This window comes from Pseudogymnoascus destructans (genome assembly GCF_001641265.1).
Source record: "Pseudogymnoascus destructans isolate 20631-21 unplaced genomic scaffold scaffold_25, whole genome shotgun sequence".
NCBI lineage: Eukaryota > Fungi > Ascomycota > Leotiomycetes > Thelebolales > Thelebolaceae > Pseudogymnoascus > Pseudogymnoascus destructans.
Window position 1 is genome coordinate 149,832 of NW_020167544.1, and position 25,973 is coordinate 175,804.

The 25,973-nt window shown below is 50.2% G+C and overlaps 10 protein-coding genes across 10 annotated transcripts; 6 read left to right on the forward strand and 4 right to left on the reverse strand.

Annotated features, from left to right (window-relative positions):
• Positions 1 to 2,634: 2,634 nt before the first annotated feature.
• P4HA2 (Prolyl 4-hydroxylase, alpha polypeptide) lies at positions 2,635 to 4,297 on the reverse strand (the record flags this gene model as incomplete). Its single annotated transcript, XM_024471688.1, has 4 exons — positions 2,635 to 2,932; positions 3,802 to 4,043; positions 4,112 to 4,208; positions 4,269 to 4,297. 4 exons carry the CDS (start codon positions 4,295 to 4,297, stop codon positions 2,635 to 2,637), a joined length of 666 nt encoding a protein of 221 aa, XP_024320616.1.
• A 709-nt stretch (positions 4,298 to 5,006) lies between these two features.
• On the forward strand, positions 5,007 to 5,971 carry VC83_08128 (uncharacterized protein; the record flags this gene model as incomplete). The annotated part of the gene is made up of 4 exons (XM_024471689.1): positions 5,007 to 5,307; positions 5,359 to 5,454; positions 5,531 to 5,658; positions 5,708 to 5,971. 4 exons carry the CDS (start codon positions 5,007 to 5,009, stop codon positions 5,969 to 5,971), a joined length of 789 nt encoding a protein of 262 aa, XP_024320613.1.
• An 863-nt stretch (positions 5,972 to 6,834) lies between these two features.
• NTO1 (nuA3 HAT complex component nto1) lies at positions 6,835 to 11,623 on the forward strand. Its single transcript, XM_024471690.1, has 3 exons — positions 6,835 to 8,909; positions 8,963 to 10,002; positions 10,055 to 11,623. The coding sequence occupies exons 1-3, from the start codon at positions 7,395 to 7,397 to the stop codon at positions 11,145 to 11,147; spliced, it is 3,648 nt and encodes a 1,215-aa protein (XP_024320614.1). The 5' UTR covers positions 6,835 to 7,394; the 3' UTR covers positions 11,148 to 11,623.
• A 170-nt stretch (positions 11,624 to 11,793) lies between these two features.
• VC83_08130 (uncharacterized protein) lies at positions 11,794 to 12,933 on the forward strand (the record flags this gene model as incomplete). The annotated part of the gene is made up of 4 exons (XM_024471691.1): positions 11,794 to 11,991; positions 12,056 to 12,127; positions 12,208 to 12,320; positions 12,392 to 12,933. The coding sequence occupies exons 1-4, from the start codon at positions 11,978 to 11,980 to the stop codon at positions 12,931 to 12,933; spliced, it is 741 nt and encodes a 246-aa protein (XP_024320552.1). The 5' UTR covers positions 11,794 to 11,977.
• A 552-nt stretch (positions 12,934 to 13,485) lies between these two features.
• Positions 13,486 to 14,741, forward strand: VC83_08131 (uncharacterized protein; the record flags this gene model as incomplete). The annotated part of the gene is made up of 1 exon (XM_024471692.1): positions 13,486 to 14,741. One exon carries the CDS (start codon positions 13,486 to 13,488, stop codon positions 14,611 to 14,613), a length of 1,128 nt encoding a protein of 375 aa, XP_024320551.1. The 3' UTR covers positions 14,614 to 14,741.
• A 220-nt stretch (positions 14,742 to 14,961) lies between these two features.
• On the forward strand, positions 14,962 to 17,309 carry VC83_08132 (uncharacterized protein). Its single transcript, XM_024471693.1, has 4 exons — positions 14,962 to 15,179; positions 15,232 to 16,167; positions 16,237 to 16,608; positions 16,672 to 17,309. The coding sequence occupies exons 1-4, from the start codon at positions 15,135 to 15,137 to the stop codon at positions 17,080 to 17,082; spliced, it is 1,764 nt and encodes a 587-aa protein (XP_024320554.1). The 5' UTR covers positions 14,962 to 15,134; the 3' UTR covers positions 17,083 to 17,309.
• Positions 17,310 to 17,490: 181 nt separating this feature from the next.
• On the reverse strand, positions 17,491 to 20,000 carry VC83_08133 (uncharacterized protein). The gene is made up of 4 exons (XM_024471694.1): positions 19,616 to 20,000; positions 19,384 to 19,563; positions 18,181 to 18,927; positions 17,491 to 18,108 (listed from the first exon to the last, which is right to left on the reverse strand). The coding sequence occupies exons 1-4, from the start codon at positions 19,676 to 19,678 to the stop codon at positions 17,941 to 17,943; spliced, it is 1,158 nt and encodes a 385-aa protein (XP_024320553.1). The 5' UTR covers positions 19,679 to 20,000; the 3' UTR covers positions 17,491 to 17,940.
• Positions 20,001 to 20,731: 731 nt separating this feature from the next.
• VC83_08134 (uncharacterized protein) lies at positions 20,732 to 22,817 on the reverse strand. The gene is made up of 5 exons (XM_024471695.1): positions 22,677 to 22,817; positions 22,571 to 22,615; positions 22,190 to 22,470; positions 21,378 to 22,139; positions 20,732 to 21,326 (listed from the first exon to the last, which is right to left on the reverse strand). The coding sequence occupies exons 1-5, from the start codon at positions 22,723 to 22,725 to the stop codon at positions 21,063 to 21,065; spliced, it is 1,401 nt and encodes a 466-aa protein (XP_024320548.1). The 5' UTR covers positions 22,726 to 22,817; the 3' UTR covers positions 20,732 to 21,062.
• A 575-nt stretch (positions 22,818 to 23,392) lies between these two features.
• VC83_08135 (uncharacterized protein) lies at positions 23,393 to 24,688 on the forward strand (the record flags this gene model as incomplete). Its single annotated transcript, XM_024471696.1, has 1 exon — positions 23,393 to 24,688. One exon carries the CDS (start codon positions 23,393 to 23,395, stop codon positions 24,686 to 24,688), a length of 1,296 nt encoding a protein of 431 aa, XP_024320547.1.
• A 536-nt stretch (positions 24,689 to 25,224) lies between these two features.
• Positions 25,225 to 25,966, reverse strand: VC83_08136 (uncharacterized protein; the record flags this gene model as incomplete). Its single annotated transcript, XM_024471697.1, has 2 exons — positions 25,225 to 25,710; positions 25,796 to 25,966. The coding sequence occupies 2 exons, from the start codon at positions 25,964 to 25,966 to the stop codon at positions 25,225 to 25,227; spliced, it is 657 nt and encodes a 218-aa protein (XP_024320550.1).
• Positions 25,967 to 25,973: the final 7 nt, after the last annotated feature.

The window sequence follows — 25,973 nt, forward strand, 5'->3', positions numbered from 1 at the left end:
ATTCTGTACTTGCCTTAAAGGAGATAGAGGGAAAACATTAAGAATGAGTTTAGGAGAGAATCAAGCGCAGATCATTATGCAGGTCATTAGTGACTATGGGATTGCTTCAAAGGTTGGATACTTTGTAATGGACAATGCAGACAATAATGATACAATGACGGTGTCTTTATCTGAGAGTCTGTATAAATCATTCTCATGTTTTAGACTTTAGTTAACTCATTTTACAGTGCTCTTGGATCAGTACAAAATCTACTACAACCCACTTTCTCACAGGCTTCGGTGTAATGGCCACATCATCAATCTGGCAGCCCAAGCCTTTCTCTTTCAAACTGAGGATGAAGCTCTTGCAGAAGAGAACAATACAAAGCTATTGTCGCTCCCCACAGAAGCTGAAATGGCACGGTGGAGAAAGAAAGGGCCACTTGGCAGGCTACATAACATTGTAGTTCATATACAAAGGAGCCCGCAACGGATCGCTAGATTTCAAGAGCTTAGCGGAGGCCGTAACCTTGCACGGGACAACTCGACACGGTGGAACTCTTGGTACAAAATGATCAGCACTGCTATAATTCTCAAAATGCCTGTCAATCTCTATTGTCATCAATATAAAGAGAACGACCGCGACTTATTGTCAGAGCAGGACTAGATTGAGCTTCAAAAGCTTCAGGACTTTCTCCTGTTTTTTCTCCACGCCACACTTTCTACAGAAGCTCGTGGTGACACAATCGATAAAGTACTGCTATCAATGGACTTTCTGCTTGAGCAGTTTGAAGACGCTAAGCGAGTATATGCTGAGGATCCTTTTATGAGTCCTTGCTGCAACACAGGGTGGGCCAAGTTGGATAAGTACTACACCCTCACCGACAGATCTCCTGTTTATATTGCAGCCTTAGTATTATGTCCACAATGGAAATGGGATTATATTTAAAGTAGCTGGCCGAAGGAATGGCATGCCGATTGTAAGGCAAAGATGCAGGAGTTCTGGGAGTCAGATTACAAGTCGACTGCAGTTTCAGTGCCTACGCAAGCATCCCAGGCAACAGAGTCAGCAAATTCTGGGGTCTCTAATTCCTTTACACAATATATTCAGCGGAAGCAACAAACCGGCCTCGAAAGCGATGAATATGCAAAGTATTTACAAGCCCCAACACTTCCAGAAGTCAGGGACCCATGGTCTTGGTGGTTGGAACCAACACAACGACTAACCTACCCAAACCTTAGCCGCATGGCCTTGGATATGTTGTCGATTCCAGCAATGTCAGCAGAGCCGGAGCGTCTCTTTTCAGCCTGTAAAATCACTCTTACTGACCGCAGGAATCAGCTAGGCATCGAGTCTATTCAGGCGATTGAGTGTTGCAAGTCGTGGTTGTGCCGGGGGAGCATACCATATGTGGATGATCTTGAAGTGCCTTCTGACCTGTTGGTCATTGATAGATCAGTTCTACTTCAGCCATACTAGTCTAGCTGTATCCGGCAGATCATGGACTGCAATTTGAACTAGTTTTAAGTTATTTGAGGTGTTGACTATTGAGTTATTGCATGTTGAAGTTATTGGTGTTTACCATATGGAATCACGTGTACAAACTATTAGTTTATCAGTGTTGGAACAGGAAGTACCGTGGTACGGGATCACACACAAATCATGTGGTTTCTCCAGTGGTCGGGACTTCTCACGGGTGCAACGGGGCAGGAGTTCTCACACAGTATATAGCTTACTATAGCAAAATAAGATCGATTGATTAACTACACTATCTAATGGGCCTACGTGGCTATTTGTAGGCCTTTCGGAGGTTCTGCTTCGACCCCCCAAAAGCCCCCTATTCTGGTGGCTTCAGAGCTGAAACCCCAGTTGAGACTGTGGTGGTTTCCAGCACCGGTCGGAGATCCTGGGATGCCGTAGTGGATTATAGGGCCAAATACCACCGTATCCCAGCGCCCACGGCCTACTCTCCAACAATCAGTTTATCAGTCCGTTTATCAGTGAGTTCAAGCCAAATGTTATCAGTTCAGTTTGAGATCTCGACAGTTCAGTTCAGTTCAGTTTGACCCTCTAAACTGAACTGAACTGAACTGTTTGGACTATTGGCCACACTGAATCTTGAACTAGGCGCCTCTCAACAGGTCTCGTTCACGATTTCCGTAGAGGGACTGGGCTACTACGTCAATGGAAAGAAGCAAGTCGATGCAGACACCTTTTTGGGTTGGTTCGAGCTCTGATGACGCGGATCTACAATCTAGACTTTCTTCGCAAGCATGCAATGCATTGTGAACGGGTACGATGTGGCATTCAGCCACCCACTGGTATGTTCGACTTGTGAATTTTAGCCGGACTGTTTAAGTTACCATACAAGCAAGTTTGAATTTCAACGAGATTAGACAGGGGCGAATCGAACATTTGGAAATACTACGCAGCATAATGATTGGGCTACAATGTCAAAAAAAAAGGGCGGCTGTGAAAGCGCCAGCTTGAATATGATGGATGAGAAATCTTGTAAATAGGTGGATTAAGGATAGTGCCTGTGTAACTAATAGTTTGAACGGTAGCTATATAACCGCTCACAGATTTGCTCTTGGATTTCTACCCTCCCATCGAGGCCTAGACGTAAATAGGGACGCCCCATAATTGTCGCGCTTCTATTTGTTGGAGCCAGTCCAGACGTAGGCTGAGACGGCTGCGTCCGCGTCCACAGCAGCGTTCCGCTTCTCTTTATTGGGGGCAGTCCAGACGTAGGCCGTGGGGGGTTCGGCCACCTCCTCAACAGGACTGCGCTTCTTGCCAGACGCCAACCAGACGTAGGCGGGCGCGGGCGCGGCTGCGTCCTCACGGTTCTCTATTCCGCCATCAATGATAGGCGCACCAGAAATGAGGGCCGGGAACAACAGAGCTCCAGCAGTGAAAGCAGATGAGAATTTCATGGTGATGAGTATAGACCTAGTGTTGTTAGTTTATTGAATAATCAACCATGAATGATTAGAATAGGCGTCTGGAAGAAGCAGCATACCGTAGACTTTAAGAACTGGCTTTCGGACGTGAGAAGAAAATATTTGCTGAAGAATAGAATGGGGTGCTTAGCTTTAACTTCAGGTCGTGTTAATACGGAAAGAGTCGGATATGTGAGGTGCATCTTCGGTCGTATTACTTTCCGTTGTGTTACTTTCCGTTGTGTTACGGAGTAATCAGCTTCCTATTTCGTGATTCTGCAGCCATCTTCGCAGTTTTTATGGATTTGGAATGAGGCTATCGCTATGATAGGTAGCTAATAAACGGAGCAAAATAAACCGAGTTCTAGGCGGTTGTAATTTTCATCGTGATCACTATGCGTGATCTCGGGCATTTCCCAAGCTACACCCGTACATACACGAGCTGACATGCTTTCCTATCTCGTCTTCCAACAGCATTACCCCCCTCCAATTAGGGATAAGATTTACCAAGAGCTATACGTTGGATGCATATTTCTCGGGATGCTTGATCAGGCTATATTGCAACGCATGAAAGTGGGAGGTCAATAATTACCTAGCTCGCGTGCTCAATAGTGAAACCCTTCGGATTAGCTCTGAGCCGCCATCATCAAGATCAGAGATCGCATGATAAGATATTACAGCACCCAAGAGGTTGTATTTTATGATCCTGCATTTAAAATACAATGTTCAGTTGCTTTTCGGCCACTTTTCTTCAATGAGATATGTAACGTTGTGCCTAGTAAAAATATTCAAGCCAACCTTCCTCCCTTCTTGATCAGCATTTCTGGGTGCCACACACCAGGGTGTCCAGTGCCATTTGGAAACAAGTTTGACCGTTACACTGCATTTCCCCCCAGGGGTTTGAATGCAACGTCCCCAGCTCCAGAGTCAGCTTCACAGTTGATACACCATTTGGCACATAACCTACTAACAAGCTCAGGGAACTGTGTAGCACCTCCGACACAGTCATCACATTCAACGTAGGCAAAGATCATCGAGATGCGCGGGTTTGCCATACCCGAAAACCAGTCGAAGTAGGACCGAAAGTGGTCACTAATGTCGTATTTGACTGCTTTGAGGATCTTCAAGGTGGCTGACAGGTTAGTAGTCTTGGAAGTAGGCGGGTCGGGCCTCGATGCAGGAGACAGACAACTGCATCATAAGACTCCGAGGAGCGAATGTCTTTGCTGTAAGCCTTTGGCTCGAAACCTTTGAAGGCGGGCGAGGTCTTGTAGTGAGAAATTATGCTTTCGGCGTTAACATTAGCAAAAGCTTAGCTGAAACTTATCTGCAGTCGAATAGCTAACGCGATGTTCAAAGGGGTATCTTGCCGCATCCTGTCTTAGATAATCCTTGGTGCATATGATGGGGGGGTCAGTGGATAAAATATGCGTCTTGATGCTGTGGTCAGGACATTGTGTCGCACACTGCTGGCGCATGATATCAGTATCGAAACCCTCAGCTTTAGGATCCGTAGACCAAAGTCTGCTATTTCCCCGCTGTTTGGTTAGTAGTTGCTGAAATTTCTTATCACTTCCGATTGCCATTGGAAATATGTAAAAGCAAGAAGAAAAATGAGGAAAATGCTGGTGTTGAGCCAGGAGCTGCTGACGGGATTGAGGAAAGGGGTAGTGTTGCTAGATTTCTGGATCGACATCATGATGAAATGAGATATAGCCAAAAGTCAAGGTATGATTTTTTTTCCCAGGACGTTGCAGAGCAATTTGATGCCACATTTTAAAACGAGGGGTAAATTAACAATTATAAAATCTACGGTCTCGCCGAGAACTAATCGTTTTCTTGGGCCATCTATGCACATCCATCGGGCAGGTCGTGCAGATACTGTACATGAAGAACCAAGATAACAAGACTCATAAGTGTCAATGTGAACATGTAAGCTGACTCTCTATTTCAAAGCGGGGTAGGTCTCCAACTTTTGCCTGTTACACATTAATCTAATGTTACAGCCGATTCGAGTGGTGCATGTGATTATACAATTTCGTTAAACCAAGTTCTAATTCTCACTCCGTCGTCGACCTACAACAATGTCTAAATTTATCGCTAGCGATTCCCATGTCTCCTCTGAATATTCTTCAAAACATGCCGACTCAAGCACATCTCTAATGGTCGGGGATGAAGGACTACCTTTTGATGCTGATAGTCGTGGCCAGTTTAAAGGATCACGCCGCTCTACTCGACGATGTTTTACACCATGGCAAAACTGGCCACTTATAATTACCTTGCTGTTTCTTATTGCTGGCCTTTCAATCTGGACCCATGTAATTATTTTGGTGGGAAGGTTTCGGTGTGATTCTACGCCCGCAACTGATCATTTCGGGCCAGACTGTGAGTATATAACATATCCACGGTTTCTATCTTCATAGACTAACGCATCAGTGCCCTATTCGAGTCGAGTAACATTCCAGCCTCACAAGTTTTATGGCGGATTACCTTCCAATGCAACGGATGAGATATGGCAGAGACTGTCCCCGCGTAAGTGGATAAGCCCTCCTATTTTGAACCTACGAGATGCGAGTCCAACGCCAATGCTAATTTTTGCAAACACCAGCCGGCGACGGGATCATCGAAGTTCCAACAGAGTACACCACCAGTCTGGCCGCCTCACTCCCTGCGCCCAACAACCCTGCCACAGCGAAAGTATACGGCGTCTCCATGTTCCACCAACTTCATTGTCTGGTAGGCCTTCCCCACGTCCCTGGCTACACAATTTGCTGATAATCTCCAGAACTTTCTTCGCACTGCCTACTACCCTGAAGGCATCACAACAATGTCCCCCGAAGAAACCCTCCTCCACCGCGACCACTGCTTGGACTATATCCGCCAGGCAATAATGTGCGCAGGCGATGTGACACTCGAGCCCCTGACAAAAGCTGGTATTAATGGCATGGGAGCTGTTCATCAATGCCGCGACTTTGATCGTATTTTCAGCTGGGCGTATGAACATGGCTTGTATAAAGCGAGGGGGTCGGACGCTAGAACACGGCAATGACATCGGGGATGAAGGTAATGGGGGTGAGCATGGCCGTTGAACGATTTTTGTAGTAGTTTTATGTCGATAACTGTAAATTTAGTTTTTGAGCTTTCAATGATATTTAATGTTGTTTATCTACCTCCTTAATCATTTAATAGATACACTGTGTTCAAATTTAGTCGTAGTTACAAACGATCGCAATGTGGGATTCTACTTATGGTTATAGGTGCATAAGTCTCATAAGCAGCTTCTACTCGAGGCTTAAACTACCGGCAGGATCGTCTGGATCCTTCGCACGCTGGTTGACCCAGCACTAAAAGATGAGCCACTGTAAGTATGAGTCAAAGTACAAATCGATTATTGAATCTGCCTTTAAGACACATGTAGAGCCCACTTCCCACTGTTACATTAACAAAACCATCGCTGATATCGTTCTATCTCTTTCTATTTTCAGCACCAAAACCAACCCCGCACTGCCAACCCCGCACTGCCAACCCCGCACTCAAAATGACAGACCCAAACTTCCATATTACAACCCCACGTCTATATCTCTCCCACCTCATCGCAGACAACGAAGACCGTGGGCTAAGGAGCCTGAAGTGCTTTGGCGGAGCTGAGAGCGAAGTGTGGGCTTTTCCAGGGATGGATGCAGGCTTAGAAGTATATGGGCTGTAGGCTGGAGTAGGTATTTAAGTTGGCCGCCGGCTGTGGAGCCCACTATAGAATTTGTAGCGAACTTTGTTGCGATAGGGGATTAAGTGTCTTCGTTGTAGGAATTTTTATATGGCAAAATCTCTTGTCAGACGGAAGTCACTCATACCGAGAATTGGAGTCATGAATGCACTCCCAAATCAGACTGACTTCATACTTTAGAATAACAGCCCATAGATATATCAATATCGCCTTTATATACACAAACATACCCCCCATCCTTTCATACCGCCCATCATATACCCTCCTCTCTTCCAATACTATAAAAATCCCTTTCAAATCCCCCCAAACACACCCTAGAATCCATCCCGAACCTTTTAAAAAAGACCATCATCCCAAAAGCGTTAGCCCCACCACCCCTCTTGGCATGATCGCGCACGATCCACCCCGTCGAGACTAGGATGGATCTGTCGCGTACACCAGATCTGAGACCAACGACGACAGCCCAACTCGGCATCATGCGAAGCGCAACCCAACAGCTTGCCCTCTCGTAAACGCTTCTTCTTTCACACTCTCTTTTTTGCGACCAGAACCTGCGACCCTTGAAGCAGTGAGTGTGGCATGGTCACCCTGCGCGCACCTGCTCCTTGCGCATAGCCTCAAACAACAGCGACGCCATCCATCTCTCCTCCCAGCAATCGCAAACCAAACGAACGCGCCCCAGCAGCATCGACTGCAACTGCACCCTACCGAACAGATTGAACGCATCGAACACATACAAACACCCGCCATGGCGCCAATGCCACACACACCCCGCCGCGCGCGCAAAGCCACCCGACCGCGCAGCGGCGGCGACAGCATCACCAGCAGCCCTAACAAACGCGGGTCTCCCATCCCGCTGGTCATGAAATCTGAGCCTCCCCACAAGAAGCGGCGGTATGTGCCTGGAGGTCCCGGAGGCGGTGGTCGATACGTGGACGAAGACGGGAATGAGGAGCCTGTGGGAGGGACGGGGCCGGGGGGGTATAATTATGTTGGGCCCCGTGGACGGGTGGGGCAGGAGAATGCGCGGAAGGGGGTTCTACCGGTTGTTTATCCGAGCTCTAGCGCTAGGCGAGATCGAAGTGATAGGAGTGGTGGTGGGAGGAATCCTCGATCTGGCGATAGAGGTGTTCGAAGTGCACGAAGCGATAGGACGCGCACGGTGTTACCGCGAAATCAACAGCCAAAGATGAGGTTCAATAGCAGTGCACAGGCAGCAGCGGCAGTGGTCCAGAATGATGGGTATAAGCCCCGTGAAGAACGGTCATGGGAGGAGTTTCACCCTGATTTAAATATTGAGGTTAGGTTGAGGACCTACAGTGCTAAGGAGGTTGATGGGCTGCCTAAGGAGGTGGACGGGGAGCTGGAGGGGGAGGTGGAGGGTTCACATACGCCGACTTCGATGGGGGCTATTACTCCGGGGGCGGTGATGAATGGGGAGCTGATGACGCAGGGGTCGCCGCCGACGAAGAGGAGACCTGGACGCCCGCCGCGAGACCCTGTGGCGTTCTATGCAGCCAGGGCGGCGGCACAGTCGGTGGGGTTTGCGCCTTCGCCTATGGGAACTATGATTGCGCCGCTACAGAACCAGAATCCGAAAGAAAGACTCACGTTGCCGCAGCCGTCGTATCGGAAGGTGGACGCGCTGGCGAAGTTTGAGGATAAGGCAGCGGGTCAGGTCAAGTATGTGGAGAAAAGTATGGCGAATGTGGGATATCAGGAGACGGATATATTTATTCGCTCGGAGCATATTATGATCAAGCATAATGATGCGTACCTCGATGAAGACCTGGATTTGCCAGTCAAGGGCGGCGAGGTGGCGATTACGGGCGGCTCCGTGGGGAGGGTTGAATACGATATGGATGAGCAGGACGACAAGTGGCTTGAGGCGTTCAACCAAACACAACGCAAAGCTGCTGGCATTGAACCCATCTCCCGCGAGATGTTTGAGATTACTATTACAAAGATCGAGAAGGAGTGGCATGCGCTCGAAAAGCGGATTCCAAAGCCAAACCCAAAGCCGCCACAGACTCACAGGCCGCGATCCAGTTCCGCTGCTGCGGTGAATGGTGAGCCGCAGGCGGGCGATGAGCTGGATAGCAAGTGCGCCATCTGTGATGATGGGGACTGTGAGAATACGAATGCGATTGTCTTTTGTGATGGCTGCGATTTGGCTGTGCATCAGGAGTGTTATGGGGTTCCCTTTATTCCGGAGGGGCAGTGGCTGTGCAGGAAGTGCCAGCTTATTGGGAGAGGTGTGCTAGTATGTTATTATACTGTTGATTGATTCCTATTCCTATGCTAACATATATCTAGACTTGCATCTTCTGCCCGAACACCGAAGGCGGTTTCAAGCAGACCAACTCGTCACGCTGGGCTCACTTGCTCTGTGCGATGTGGATTCCAGAAGTTTCACTCGGCAATCATACCTTCATGGAGCCTGTAATGGATGTGGAAAAGGTCCCTAAAACGCGTTGGAAACTCACATGCTATATCTGCCAACAACGAATGGGCGCCTGCATCCAATGCGGCAACAAGCTTTGTTACCAAGCCTTCCACGTCACCTGCGCCCGACGAGCCCACCTCTTCCTCAAAATGAAGAACAACCACGGCACCCTCGCCGAGCTCGACGGCACCACCCAGCTCAAAGCCTTCTGCGACAAGCACTGCCCCCAAGACTACGCCAAGGAGAACGACGTCGCCAAGGCCACGCGCGAAGCACGCAGCTTCTACAAGCGCACCATGCGCGACCGCCTCTGGGCCGATAGCCAAGCCTCCGCTCTCGCCCTCGCAGCAACCCACCAAAACGCCACCACCGAGCACCCCGCCGATGAGTCGCAGAAGACCGGTGCGCACCTGGCCATCACCCTCAGCAGCACTAAGAAGAAGGGGGAGCTCCAGAACCCAAAGTCGGTGTGGAAACTTCCCTCAGGTGCACCCGTCATTCCCTCCGCCGTCTACGACATCGTCGACGCCTCGCTCCAGCGCTTCACAATCTTGAGGCGTCGCGAGTGGGTCGCGGCAGCCTGTCGATACTGGACGCTGAAGCGCGAGGCTAGGCGCGGAGCGGCGCTGCTGAAGCGGTTGCAGTTGCAGATGGAGACGTTTTCGTCGATGGAGCTTACGAGGCGCAATTTTGCGAGTATGGGCGATGTGGGCCGCGCAAGGCTAGAGAGGCGTATCGAGTTTGCTAAGATGCTGGTGAAGGATGTGGAGAGGTTGAAGGAGTTGAGCACGCATGTGGTGATGAGGGAGACGGAGAAGCTGCAGTATGCTATTAAGCAGAGGGAGACGCTGGATACCACGTACTTTCCCGTTACGAAGCTGCTGCCGCCGATTGTCGACAAGGCGCTTGCGTAAGTTGAACCTTGACATCCTATTGCCTGTATAATACTAACATAGTTGCAGCCTCGATATCAAGAGAACATTCACGGCGGGCCTATGGCAAGTACAGAATAGGCTCCATCGTCGATACTACGTCCAAGCCACGACGCTGGCGGAAGACATTGCAGTCATCTGCAAGAAAGGCATCGAAGCTGTTGCGACAACCCTTCCCAGCGAGGCGACCGTTGGCAGCGCGGAATACAATTCCCAGTTGAAGGTAGCAATCCACGAAGTCAAAGATAGGAAGAAGCTCGCCAAGCGAATCATCAAGGCCATTCAGCCACATCTCGAAATCGCCGTCCGCGCAGAGGCAGACCTGCTCCAGAAGTCGCCAGACAAGATGGTCGCGGACCTTGAACTCGTTCTGGAGGGATGCATTGATATCTCTCCAGAGGCGCTGCTAGGTCCCACGAAACACGGCACAGCTGATCCAACTGTTGCAGTGCAGTCCATTGAAGGGGCTGATACAGCGGATGACAATGTCGATGTGAACCAGCAGATCTCAGTCGAAGCCGAAGCAGCTGATAGTAACGCACTAGCCGAAGCCGCCGATGTAGACATGCTCGACGATGAAGACGCCCCGGGCGAGCCAGACGACGGCGACGCCTACGCATCCATCACGCCCGCAGGAGGCGACACTCCGGGAACCACCACCAAACCTACTACCGAGGAACCCGCCGTCGCAGAATCGACCGCTACACCCCCAGCTGCCGCCGAGTACCCGGTCACCTCAAACCACCTCTCCCAACCTCCCACACCCCCCGTCTCCAACCCCGGCGCAGGCAGCATAATAAGCCAAGACCCCGCGCCCACCTCCGGCTCATTCCTCACCGGCGGCGGGAAGCCGTGGTATTTGGAGAACTACGATCCGAAGACACGGACGTTTGAGGAGCCGCCGCCACCGCCGCCTATGGAGGAGGTGGAGGAGGTGGTGGAGGTGGTGGAGGAGGATGTGGCGCACGCGACGAGCGATGAGGAGTTGAGCGAGATTGATGATGAGGAGATGAGGGATTTGGAGGAGGGGGTTGGTGAGGAGATGGCTTGCGCGGGGGGGAAGAAGGTTGAGAAGACGAAGCCGAGGAAGGGGAAGGCGAAGAAGCGGAGGAGGGCGTATTAAGGGGATCATGGACACGGGGCGTTTATTTTGTTGGGTGGGGGGGGTTGTATTCTAAGGGCGTTTATCGCTGGGCATGGATGGGCTTTTGCTGGATAGTGCTGGGGTGGCGCCTTGCTTGTGCTGTATATTATTTTCTGGACTACGGTCTGGAGTTTCTGAAGGGGAGATAGGGGAGAAGCTACTCTAATTGAGAAGAACGATTACAACTCAGTTTCGTTGCTATTATGCCAGCAGATGCATATAATAAGGGTAAACCTATATGAGCCCCTTCAATATTAGCACGTGGGCTAGTATTAATCGGCAGCTGGATGCATTGTTGGACAAGAGATGATCGATCGATCGGTTTATGTGCCGCGGACTGTGCCGCCGCGTTCCATCTGTATTTCCATACAGGGCCCTGAAGATGACGTTGGTGCCACAAAGCTTAATATTTATTATAGAATTTAGGATTCCCATAAATATTTGCTCATTCCCTAGAATCTGTATCTGCAAATCAACTGCCGTACTATTGCCAATGGGATTTTTTGTCTTGTTTACTTGGTAAACATGATGCATCGTGCAACCCCTAATAGCGGATCCTCGAGCGTCGCCAACCTGGTTGACCAGTGGACGGCCGGACGTTGATTGGCGGGACCCTCAACAAACACAACCAGGCACTGAGCAACACATTAATTCCATAAATCTTCGTAAACCAAAAAAACGCGCGACAAAAAGGTCCATCGCGGTCGTTTACCTTGGGATCCCTTTTACCCACTTCTTTGTTTATCATATCTCACGTCTTCACGACATATTATCACACACTCGATACACTTCGCGTCGCTGTTGCTACGATGGGAGAATCTAGGTAGGTTACCCCACGTTCGGCGACGGAAAACGCGAGCATCGACGCTGACTGAGTTGGGTTGTAGGCAAGAACTTGTGGCATGGCTCAACAGCCTGCTGCAGCTGAATGTCACCAAGGTTGAACAGTGCGGTACTGGGTAAGGCTTCCTTCCTGTCGGCGACGAATCGGAGTTGATGAGCTGGATGAGGGTAAACTAACAACCCCTCCCCCATACAGAGCGGCTCTGTGCCAGATCTTCGACAGCATCTATCTTGATATCCCAATGGCCCGCGTCAAGTTCAACGTCAACACCGAATATGCCTACCTGCAAAACTTCAAGATCTTGCAAAGTTCGTCATCACTACCCCTCCCCCCCTCTCCCAAGCCATGACAGCAACTAACATCCCCTCCCCTCTGGCAGACTGCTTCACCAAACACCAAGTCGACCGCATCATCCCCGTCGAGTCCCTGATCAAATGCAAAATGCAAGACAACCTCGAGTTCCTGCAATGGTCCAAGCGCTACTGGGACCAGTACTTCCCTGGCGGCGACTACGACGCCGTCTCGCGCCGTCGCGGCTCCGGTGCACCCCCCGCTGCCGCACCCGCCTCGCGCACCTCCGCCGGCTCCGCAGCTGCCCGTCGCGGCGGCACCACGCCCACGACTGGAGGCGCTCGCATCGGTGCTGGCAAGGTTGGCGGTGGCCCCGGCTCGGCGGCGCTCCAGGCTGAGAACAATACCCTGAAGGAGACGGTGCAGGGGTTGGAGAGGGAGAGGGATTTCTACTTCTCGAAGCTGAGGGATATCGAGTTGTTGATCCAGCAGGCGGTTGAGGAGGATCCGGAGATCGAGAAGCAGGAGGATGGCCTTATCAAGCATATCCAGACTATTCTGTACAGCACGGAGGACGGCTTTGAGATCCCGGCGGAGGGGGAGGGGTTGGATGATCAAGAGACTTTTTAAAGAGGTGTTGTCTTGAAGGGAGGGGGAGTGATACCACATATATGTTTGAGGTCATGAGATGGAAATATCTACGATGGGGGGTGAATCCAACTGTTGAGGTTACGAAGTACGAAGCACATGAATCAAGAGGAGGCGGCATGGGCGATTCAGACATGAATGCCTTCGCGCGCATAAGAAAAGGAACGGCAACTACTATCATAGATTGCGCAGACGCATACTTGATTAAATAAGTGTTTGGTACCTTAAAACTTCAAGTTGCACTTTTGCTTGCACGTGCTATTACCACTGTAGTTGCCATGCGGCCCCGATGACCGTGTGGACCGATACTAGGCACTAAGACAATCACAACGTCACCAGGCATCTACTCATGAACTCCAACTATTCATACACCACCGACACTTCAATCTTCAGCATTTCCTTCTCCATTACTGCATATATACCCCACGGAGTACCACGAATAACAATACAAGACACCACAGAGAGCAACGAAGCCCAAACAATCTCCCTCCGCGCCCCAACCCACCACCCAAACCGCCATCCCACCCCAACACCATGGCGCCTCCTCTCGAAATCTCCATCCCAACAACCACCATCTCGACCCCCACCTCCTCCCCCCCCTACGCCCTCTACAACATCACTCTCCGCCTCCCCCTCCGCACCTTCATCGTTCAAAAGCGCTACTCCGAATTCGTCGCCCTCGACACAGCTCTCAAAGCCCAACTCCCAACCCCGCCACCCATCCCGCTCCCCTCCAAATCCTGGCCCTTACCCTTCATGCGCACCTCCACCAACCCCACCCTCATCGAAGAGCGCCGCGCGGGGCTAGCAACATACCTCCGCGCCATCGCCGAGACGCCCGACCCCCAGTGGCGCGGTACCAGCGTCTGGCGCACGTTCCTGAACCTACCGTCCTCGGCGGCAAGCCAGTCCAGCAGTCGCTCTGCGAAGGCACATGCGGACATTACGGGTATCTCGGACCTGAATGGGGGAGGGGCGAATTTGGATCCAGCGGCTTGGTTGGATGTGTTGAGAGAGATGAAGGCGAGGTTGCATGAGGCGAGGTTGTGGTTGGGGAAGAGGGATGGGGCGACGACGAGCCAGGCGCAGCATGAGGCGAGTGCGGGTGCGAAGAAGTGTCTTGTCAAGGCGGGGTTGCTGGTGCAGACGCTGGAGGAGGGGTTGAAGGCGCTTGCGGGGGCGAGGGGGCTGGGTGAGGGCGAGTTGAGGAGGAGGAGGGATTTGGTGAATAGTGCGAAGGTGGAGAAGGAGGGTTTGGAGAAGTTGGCGGCGAGTTTGGCGTTGAAGGGGAATACGGGTGGGTCGTCGGCGGCAGGGGGTGGGAGTTCAGTGGCGGCAAGCTCGGCGGATAGGACGGAGTTGTTTGGGGGAGGGGCTTCGAGGCCGAAGGGGAGGGTGTTGGGTGCACCGGCACAGGAGACGGAGAGGACGAGGGAGCTGGATAATGAGGGGGTGGTGCAGCTACAGAAGCAGATGATGCAGGAACAGGATCTGGATCTGGTTGAGCTGGCTAAGATTGTGAGGAGCCAGAAGGAGATGGGCATTGCGATCAGTGATGAGCTGGAGCTCCAGAATGAGATGCTGACTAGGGTGGATGACGATGTCACACGGGTTGGGGGGAAGCTTGAGATTGCTAAGAAGCGTACTGGCAAGATTAGGTGATGTAGAATGGGAAGCTGGTTACCGGTGTTTTCATATACTAGGTGTGTATTATATATTTATTACTGGGTGTTGTACAATATAAGACGTTGTTTACCCTTATCTAGAGGTTGGAAGTTTCTCCCTCTCTGCTGCTATGTTCACATTCTCTTTCAATTTTTAGGTTCACCTTAAATTCACTTAAAGAGGTTGTTTACAACGACTGCTGGCTTAGAGGAAGTAGCGCGCCCTCCTTTGTACGCGTCCTCTTAGGCCCCATCAACAAACCTTCCAACCTTCAGCTCCGCTAGCACTTTGCTACAAGGCTACCAACTTTCTTCACACTTGCTCTTTAACTTTCTCCTTTATAGGAGATACAATAGCTGTGCAGGTATCTCCAAACTTTTCTCCTTCATAGCAGATACGATAGCGGTGCAGTATCTCCAAACTTTTCTCCTTCATAGCAGATACGATAGCGGTGCAGTATAAAACTTTTCTCTTTAACTTTCTCCTTCATAGCAGATACCGTGGTCGGTGCAGTGAAGATGAGTGCCAACAATACTCCCAAGAATGTTGGAGGGCAGAGAATCGTAAGACACTCTCATGTCTGTTTTGGGAATAATAACTAATATAAATTTACAGAAGGGTGAGCTCAATGAGCAAGGTGCTAGATCGAGGATCAACACCATCAACCGCGTGAAGGAAGCCTGGGGAGTCTCTGAGCTTATCGACATTTTCCCGAGGAATATCAGACCCACGGATCAGCTTGGTAGCACTACCATCACTAACCTCCGCGCCATCTCCAACCTCTGCCCCGATCTTAGTAAGGCTCAGGCTGGGATGCTTAGGGTCTGCAGGAACTCTGATGGATCCTACAAACCGTTCAGCTTCAGTCAGAGCAAGGCGTTTGTGGAACAACTCAAGGAGGCGAAGAGCATGCTTTCTGGAGTTGACAATCAGTCTGCCAAGAAGAAAGGAGCCACCCCGAGTGCTGCGACTCCAAACACTCCTGCCAAATTCGATTCCCCTACTCCACCATCATCCCCGCTGAAGGCTAAACAAGCCAAAAAGGATAAGGCTCAAGCTGCAGGCCAAGAATTGTTAGCCTCCATTGGAAAAGCTTCCGTGGAATCTGCCGCCGAAGACGATGACGAGGGCAACTCTATCGTTGTCGATACAGCTCCGAGACAGAAACCTAACAAGAAAGCTAGAGCTTCGCTCGGCCAAGAGAAGCATGGACAGACCCCGGCGCCAACGATGGCTGCGGCAGCCCTTGTTGCCGTCATGACCACCGAAGGTTCCCAGAGCCCTACCAAGGCGCCGACAGTGCCTGTTGCTGTCATGTCCACCAAAGAATCACAGGCCCCTGGTTCGAGAGCAAATCCTCTCAAGGAGTCAAAGATCAATTTTGTTGGCCATGATTCCGACTCCGAAGATTCTGGTTCCGAAGACACGGGAATTCCCCCCGCTATCCTCGACCTGGTGAACGGCAATGCCCCACCTGCCAAAGCCACCGACAATGGCTTTGGAAAGGCAACTGAGAAGCCTACCAAAAGTCGATTCGCTACTACTGAGACGGTGAGTAATTTCCCGTTCAATCTCTTTTTTTCTTTATTCGATAAATGTACTAATTGCATGTACCCCCAGGTCGGCCGAATGGTTGTTCCAAGCAGAGAATTGGTGCACCCTTTCAACAACAAAAAGAAGAAGCGTCTTGAACAGAGTGAAACTTCCAACCCACCAACGATCGACAACAAACCTACTCAGGTCAGGAAGCCTTTCATGAACTTGATGACCTCTACTGCTCCGAAGAAGATCATGACTTTCGAACCACCCAAGCAGCGCATCCAGAAACCTGGCGATATGAAGAAGGAACTCGGACTCGTTATTCACCCCGGATCAGGAATTCAGAACGCCGATTCCAACATGGGCACCCAGAAGCTTATGAGGCCTCAACACGACACCGTCATTTCTCCAGCTGAAGTCAGCAACGCCGTGACCACCATGGAAGACATACAGGTACGTAACTATACAATACCCTTCTTATAAATCACTATGAGTACGCACTAACGTCCAGTTCAGCACCAGGTCCAGCAGGTCCAGCAGGTTGAGCCTACCAACCCAAACACCACAACCACCAGAACCCAGCTCCCTACCTCACCCAAGAAGCGCACCGCCTCCGCCATGCTCCGCGCCGCCGATGATCCCAACCCCCAAGTCGAGCGTTCCATCCGCGCCCGCCTGGATCAACACGCTGCTCCCTATAACAGCTCGAGAGCAATTTCAGATCTCTTGCAATTTGAGCTCGTCACTAAGACTCTCGCCCAGGCTGCTATGGAATCCGTCACCGCTTCGTCGTTTGCTGGTGTTGGTGGTGAGGACAAGAAGGCTGAGGAGTCCAAGGGAAAGTATCTGGCGTTCTTGACTTCGTTCATGGCTAGTGTTAGGGGTCTCAAGCGGGACCTCCTGGAGATTGCTGAGAGGGAGGAGTAGTGGTTGATTTCGGTTTATTTTCTGCGGGAGGCCCGGATGGTTATGAGGGATGCGAATATGAGGCGCTGGAGTATTGAGGCATGGGTTCAGTTCATTTTCTGTGGTCTTGACGGGTAGGTTACGGGATATGAGGATATGAGGCGCAGGAGTATTGAGACATGATTTCAGTTCATTTTCTATGGTCAGCGTAGACAGATTACGAGAGATTAGAATATGAAACATTGGAGTATTGAGACACGATTTATGCATTGTGGCTATCATTGAAACGCATGCGTATGAGTTGTGAAATAGAGTATAATCGACCGATATCCTATGAGCGTCATGCCGATGACCCCTATATATGGAAGGAACGATTACCAAGCAATCCCCAATCGCAGCTTCCTCATAAACCCTCAGGTTATAGATATAGAAGGAACGATTACCAAGCAAAGCCTCATCGCAGCTCCCCCATAACTCTTCAGGTTATAGATATGGAAAGAACGATTACCAAGCAAGCCTCAGTCTAGTTTCCTCAATATGGAAGGAATGATTATCAAGCATGCCTCAATCGCAGCTTCCTCGTAATATTCAGGTTGTAGATATGGAAAGAACGATTACCAAGCAAAGCAGCAATCGCAGCTTCCGATAGTATTGAATCTTCCCTAGCAATGTGATATAAGCAGGCTATCCACGAAACAAAAATAAAAACACTTAACTTAAGTTACATTCAAGAAACAAAATTCTGCTTCCCACAAAAAGTAAAAAGCAGATCACTTCAGTCATCACATACAGAAGCGTTTACTAATAGAAAGCTATCTGCCTATCAGAGAGAGACCTTTCGTCCAAGCCGAGGTGTTCAGGCCGAAAGCGTTCAAATCTCTAAGCCTCGCCAGGAGACTTGAATGGCACCTTGAGCGCAAACGACTTCAAATACTCGTAGTCGGGAATATTCGCATCGACGCAGTCCCGAATTATCTTAGCCCCTTCCGCACCATACGTCTCCTTCCAGCATTCATTTTCTTCCTCGACGGTCTTCGTTTTCTTTGCCTTGTCGGAATATAGGTCAGCGTCAAATATCCATAGTAGGTCTCATTACAGCATCTCGTGGGCATAACTCACGTGTTTCGACTTCCTGGGCTTCAAGCTCGAACTCTCAATCGCATCATTGTGGAAGCCTCTCCACTTCTCAAACGCCCTCTTAGCCTGGGCGTGATCCTCCTCAGTATCCCAGTTCAGCATCCCTGGATCATAGTCTATCCCAACCTCCTTGCAGTACGCCTCAATGATGCCGTTCGGGTTGTCCAACAAATCATCCGCATCAATCATCGTAATGCTCACCTCTCCATTCTGCAGCTCCCCATCATGCTCACCAGCAATTGCCGGGCCAACATGTCCCTTTGACTTGAGGAAGTCAAACACGCGGCGGAGCTCATCGTAGCCGGCTTCGCTGGGATCGAAGTTGTAGAATCCGGTCACCTTGTTGAGAGGCGGGATGGTGCAGCGGTAGTAGGATGGGATGCTGCTGCGGGGGTGGCGGATCAGGAACGTGAAGTGAAACTTCTTCAAGATCTCCTCGGGGACCATGGTTGGGTTTCCAGGCTCAGCCTCGGTGTTGTAGGGGTATGGGGCAGACGAGGTGGTATTGCCGTTGGTAACATTGCCGTTGGTTACATGGCCACTGGTGGTATGGCCGTTAGTACCATTGCCGTTGGTGGTGGCAACGCCATTGGTAACGCCGTTAGTAGCAGCACCATTTGTGCCAACACCACGCTTGGGCGCGCCGCCTAACGAAGGGGCAATAGATGCGGGGTTGCGATGCGGCGGAGCAAGGTAGTGGGTGATATCCTTGATGAAAACGCGTTTTCCCTAGAGACTTGTGTTAATTTGACGCCTAATACTGACGCGGAGTCTGCAGACAACTGAACAAATAAAGACATGCTCATCTCGGGAAATTAGCTGTTCGATGATTTGGGAAATAACGTGAATTGTGCCGTTTATCAAAGGGCCTAAAACACATCACGCAAATCGGCCTCTGCCGCCTTGTGACCGCAAGTCACAAGGCGGCAGAGCCCGATTAATCTCCTCCACATGAATCCGAGATGACGAGCATTCTCGTTGCAAGCAAAAGTAAATAACAGATTAAATCGCTCAAAGGGAAAGAAGGCACCAAAGGGCCACATATAAAATCGTCCGAGAACAATTGAAATACGAAACGAAGAGCATTCTCGCGCCATATGACAGCAAATCACCTGATACCTGATAATCAGATGGAGTCGCTCAACAAAGAAAGCGCAAAGGGGTAGTATATAAAATCGTCCTTACCTCTTCGGTTTTCTTCTCGATTTGCTCAAAAACAGATGCAAAGGTGGAGTCAGAGAATCCGGAGTCGTCCCTGGCCTTCACATCCGCCTCATAGCGGCTAGAGAGCCTCTCGGGCCCAAAGTAAAAGGCGTCCCCAAAGGGTTCATGGATGCATTGGAGATCTTTCCTGGTCATGAACACCTATGTGAGGTTAGCCATGGCGATTGGGGGATCGTTTAAGTTTGGAACATGCCCGTTCGAAGGCCGTTGAGCATGCGCGCGGGTGAGTTGCCACGAAGATGGGTTTGTTAGACATGATGATACAGTTGTTGTTGTTGTACAACGTCGTACAGCCGCTATGGGGATAGAGACGTGTATAATATAATTTGTACAAGAGAATACAAGATCTAGGTCGTGATAATCGTTACTTTCTTTCTTCCAGACAGATGGTATGATGCCTTCCGTGGTTCGACTGATACTGATACTTCGGGGGGGGTTTCTCAAGTCGCGAGTTCCTACCACAAGCAGTTGGAAATGCCGGGTGTATATATATACTTATAGGGGAAGCAGGAGCCGACGAGACTTTCCCAGAGTATTAATATAAACACGAACCAAAACTGCTTGCCCATTCACTCCCTCCCATCGTCCGCCCCCCGAGACATATCTCACCTCACCCCCACCCCCAGCGAGCCACTGAGAACGGGCCCGCCGGCTTTGCGGGTACAAAGATAGGAGCGGTGCAAGGCGAAGCGGGAAATGGATGGATAAAATTGCATGGAGTGGGGAGTGCGTAGCGTCATAGTCTGTACTTTCGTTCCTTGAAGTCGGGCTCCATATTTGCGAACCGCTCGAGGTTTTACGTCAGAGAAGGTATAAAATGGGTTGCAAGTTCGAGCATGATTGTTGCGGCCAATGGAACGGACGGGGTCCTCCACGCCAGTAGAGGCGGATCTTGTACTGTTTCCACTGCATCGACCCGCCCATGCGCCAAGGTCACCATGGCAGTTTCGGGTGTATGCTTTTAGCAGGGTGCAGTAGTAGAGTTCGGCGGATATCAGAATGGGATGAAATGTTTGTACAGCTGACACCCCTCATAACATCTAGAACATGTATGTATACCTAGTACCCAGTCCCCCTAGCTGAGCTAGTTGTCAGTGTGAGTTGCCGTGGCCACATGTTTTTTTGTTGGAAACTAAACTCGGCTTGCCATGTTAATCGAGTGAAAAAGCCGCATACAATCAATCTACACAATCTAATCTTATCTTGGTATCAGGGCACGTGGCACAATGCGAATACAGCGCTGCCAGAAATGCAGTGAAAGGCAAAAATAGAATAGCTAAAACACACAACAATCACGTCATCGCTGGGTGGTCACTCTCACATTGTGGATGGAAGACCATATAAGAGGTCGCATGTGCTAGTCATCTGGCATTTTTGTTTTGTATAGCGTGGGGGGGAAACCTGTGTCATGAGATTCATTATAAAAGATCTCTCAGTTGGCTGACCATCTAGGCCGTCGCAGACTTCTGTATTTCAAAGCAATACGATAATTCGCCCCCATCTGAACGCCCCAAATGCCCGGTATCATGCAATGACAGCAACGCTTCAGCGCTCAACCAAATATCACTGCTACTAGTCGCTATTTCACCAAATTCCCCCTTCAATTTTATCCATACACCGAGCCTCAAGACGGCCCCACTCTACCCCAGAGTCTCGTCCCCCTCCAGATCCTTAAATGAGCTCCCGTAATGGGGTGAGCCAATAGCCTCAAAGTCGATATGGTCAAGGTCGGTTGATTGGTCGCCGCCCAGGCTGACGCCATTCTTTGACTCCAGTTCCAGGCCGGCATTAACGATGTTCATGCGCAGTATGCGTTGTCGAAGTTCGCGTTCATATTCCTTTACTGAATCCAGGGTCTTTTGCTGCAGTTGGGCTCGGGGTGAAGGGATGACTGCATTGAGCGTCTGCAGACTAGTTAGTACATGGTAGATCGATTGTAGAGAAAGAGAACTCACCCCCTTGTTTGTGTCAATCCGCGCATTCAAGGTCCCGTTCTTGATCATTCCTAATAGCTCTTCTTCAATCGATTCCCCCGACTGGGCAAACGATGCATTCAAACTTTCCAATGTGACGCATGAGAAAGGTATGAAGTACTGGGCAATGCTCTTGCTTCGAATAAGACGGAATATATCCGCGACATGGCTGGATAGGTGGATATCAAGGAGGTAGTCGTTTCGGTAGCCTTCGACAATTGACAAGCACACAGAATATCTGCCGTTGACGAACGAAGTAATAGCTCGGCGGACTTCTGGCTCAAGTTCCAGATAACTCCTGAAAGTACTGCTGTTGAGCACTCTCTTCTGCAGCTGATCTCGGTCTATCGAAGCAAGTGCGCAAAGCCCTCCATATATCGCCACATCGTTCCCACTCATAATCGCAGGTGCATCCATGCCCGTACCAACTCCAAGGAATGAAGTCGCTGCTTCACTGTATTTTTTCTGGGCCATAAACGCCAACCCTTGAGCAATCTTGATAAATGGCTGAACAGCATTTGCTTCTTCCGTTTGTGTTTGCTCTGTCACGGATAAGAGCTTTTGAGCGTGGTTGATGGCGCCCAGCCAGTTCTTTTGTTCGATTGTGATCGTCGTCAAGTGCTTGTTGAGCTCGATGATGTGCTTGTTGATGATCGCATCCTGTCTCATCCTTTGGTATGCTTCATATGCCTTTTGTAGGTTCCCAGTGCTCTGGTAAAATTTGCCGCAGTCCTCATTCCCAATCTACGCTTTATGTCAGTACTCGGTGTTGGTTATCGTCCGATCCCACCTACCCGTATGCTCTCTTTGATGAGGTTATTCTTGTAGCCCTTCAATTCTGCTTCCAGACGTGCCCCATCGACTTTATTCTGCTTTTCCATGCTGGCGACCCATTGGGCGTCATGTTGTGCTTCGGGTTCGTCTGGGGCGACGTGACTGTACGCCTCTTGGGCCACGTTGTAATGTGCTACATTCCGACCTTTCTTTGCCTCTGCCACGGCCGCTTTGAGTGCCTCGGCGCGTAATACCGTCGAGTGTAATCCGATAAATAACAGACGCTCAAATTTCGTTGTGCCTATGTGCCCAATGTCAGACCGGTCGGGAAACAACTGGGTGATCGTGTAGGAGCCGTGAAATGCCTTATAATGAGGCGCAGAGCTGAAGGGCCTACGTACCTGTGTAGTTTTGGATATAGCTTTCGAGATCGAGCTTCGGCACTTCTGTTTATCATATCAATACCGGAGTTGCGGCTTATACCAAGACACGGGAGCTCTCTCTTACCAGTGACCTCGCCGATTGGCCCACTTTGAGATGGCTGGCCTTTGGCCATGATGAGCTGCAGTTGAAGCTGGCAAAGTGGCCTAGCCCTGGAATTCAACAAAAAGGTGCTGGCGTTATCGTAAAGCAAGCTTAAACAGCCAAACGTCCATTGATCGTTCCACCGCAGGGAGATAAGTGGCAAGGCACCAACCAGGCTTACCTAAAGCCCTAGTGAAGTTGAGCAAACAGTGCAAATACGGATACAACAGGGGTACTGTACTTGTGTATCGGATCAGAGTACAGCCGAACAAGTACTAGTGGCGGTCCGTCGTAGCACCGATACCACTTATTGGACAACCTTAATATATTTCTTATCGTGTGTCTTGCCATCGAACGACGACGTCAGTCTTCTCCATAGCCATCAAGAGGCTGGGAACTCTGTTGGGATAATCCGCAATGCCACTTTTATCGCCGCCGTGAATAGCAGCTTCTCTTGGCTTTCCAAATACGACCTTACTTTGATTTCGCCCTGCCCTCGAGACGTCGGAAATATAAACAACGGCGCATTACGCGTATCCTCACATGGGGTGGACCCAGGCTCTGCTAAAGTAAGGGCGATCCAAACTTCCAAGTTGCGCAACACTCCACTCTCCTCAGCTGGCGGGTTTCACCCAGGTGGTTTCTTACCCGTCGACAACCCTCGCTCCTTCTTTCGTCTCATTATATGCTTAGCAACTATGATTGTATCAGTCCCGCGGCGCATGCTGCCTGTTGTGGTCTGCATAGGCTTAGTTTTCATTGTTTTAATGATAAGGATCTCATCTAGCTCATGGCAGAGTTTACCACTGGAGAAGATTGGGCTAGGGGAAGCAAAGATAGATGATGATATCACCATCATTACACCAGGGGGAAAACAAAACCACGATAACGATGCGGACGGAATGCAGTCTGTTGCGGACGAGGGACAGCCAGAAGTTGAGATGGGCAGGACGCCAGAAACATTTCCCGCGGGGACAGCAAAACCACCGGGCTCGACATATACCAAGATGCTGATTGTCCCAAAGACAAAGGCTGAAGATACCACCTGGATCGACGAGAATTTCCCTCCTGGAGGCTCTCTGAACACATCCATGTACATCGCCAACGACCCAACGGCGCCCCTCCATCCGCCAAAGAATAAAGGCAACGAAGTCATGATATACCTTACCTACATAATCGACAATTACGACAGCCTCGCTGATGTCAACATCTTCATACATGCACATCAATACGCATGGCATAATGACGAGCTACTCGACTCCGACTCTGCACAGATGGTGAGCCGTCTCTCTGCAGAAAGAGTTCAGAGAGAGGGGTATGTGAATTTGCGCTGCCACTGGTACCCAGGCTGCCCAGCCTGGATGCATCCTGGCACGCCAGAGTTAGATGTCAACAAGCAAGAGGAGCAGGTGCTAGCGCAGTCGTGGAGTGAATTGTTTCCCATGGATTCCATTCCGACTGTTCTGGCTCAGCCTTGTTGTGCACAGTTCGCCCTATCAAGGGAGCGTATTCGCGCCTTACCCAAGGCCCGTTACGTGTTCTACCGAGATTGGTTGTTGCGGACACCCCTTCACAACCATATCTCGGGCAGAGTCTGGGAGTATGTCTGGCACTACCTGTTCACCGGCCAGAATATCATGTGCCCCAAGGAGAATGTGTGTTACTGTGACGGTTTCGGGGTTTGCTTTGGAGGCGAACAGGAGTACAATAGTTTTTACGACAAAGTGCACGAAAAGTCACACCACCAGGACAGGCTCAAGGTGGTTGAGGCAAATGCAAAGAAGATTAAGGAAATGGAGGAGAAGGGAGAGTTTGACGAAAAACTCGCTTTAGACGTGCCAAAGACCGGCGAAGCCGCCGAATTGCAGCAAAAAATCAACGATCTCGGTGCATGGGTTCAGAGCGAGAAAGAAAAGGCTATTGAAAGGGGCGCCAATCCGGAAAATAGGGCCAAGGAGGCTGGACGGCCATGGAAAGAGGGTGACGGGTTTTAATTATGACGGGTGTCCAAAGGATTGATGTTATGGCATGGAATTGTACAAAAGGGATGTCCGAGTATGTGTACTGAAGGTGTGCATTTGGCGCATTTTTGAATTGGGTTGGACAAACTATAGAATGGGGTGCGGTTGTTATTTAACAATATCGAGATGCTGAGAATGCCTCGAGATGGATATTGGTTAGTGTTATCAGACTGGATTTATTCCCAGTCGATGTAGTTATCTCTATAGTTCTAGTCAAGAATTAGGAACGGGAGACTATTATTTCGATCTTTATAAAAACAGTTCTCTCTGCTGTTCCATCCACATTACTCCTGGAAAATAATAGGGGGCAATAATTAAACGCATAATACTTGCATCGCCAACCAACCCCGAAACTTAACAGTCGGTGCTCATTAAGCAATGCGCTCCTTTTTGAGTTTAAATCTAACTTCTGGTCAATATGCGCCCCAATAGTATCTACAATACATATACACCTCCTCCTAACCTATATCATCTCGTACAGTGGCTCTGTCCCCAGTATCCTGCTCTACCTAGTATTCTTCCGGGAACTCCTCAATTGCCCTCCTGTTATTCCTTGTCGTCTCCCAGTTATCATGCACCACCGACTCAGGCCAACTCGCCGCATACTCCGCATCCAAAATATCCGACCACCTCACCGTCGTCGAAATCTGCTCCACCCCCTTCTCAGCCTTATCCCCCACCTCCTTCTCAACCTTAGACACCTTTCCCAACGTCGCCGAAATATCAGCAATGCTGTTTGCGCGTTGGTCGCAAAGCTTGCGGCCTCTCAGCTTCCTGCTCAGCGTCCTTCCCTTGTCGTCCAGGGCGAGCTCTTTGGGCCATTGTGTCTCGTGTAGTGTTCGGTATTCGCGGAGCATGCGGAATGCATTGAGGCCTGCGGCGGAGTGGCCTGCTGGGAACTCAATGCGCGCGAGAGGGGACCAGAGATCTTTTCGTAGGGCGGCTGGGACGGTTTTCTTGCCGTTGTATGGGAGTTGACGCAGAGCTTTGTTGTTCTGTTTTCTGTTAGCGCCTCGTTCAATGGTAAACACCGCGCAGCAAAGTATGACTGGTATGATCAGGGGAGAGAGCGAGTAATACCTTTACGTTCTGCTTCAGGGAGTAGACCACCTGCTTCGTCTGGAGATGGCTGTAGACGAATATTTGCCTGCCATGTTCCACCTCCGGCTTGACAGAAACAGAGGCATTGCGTACTTTATCGGCAAACCTTGCCCCTCTTCGAGCTATCTGTGACGCCGTGCTTGTGCTCATGATTCCG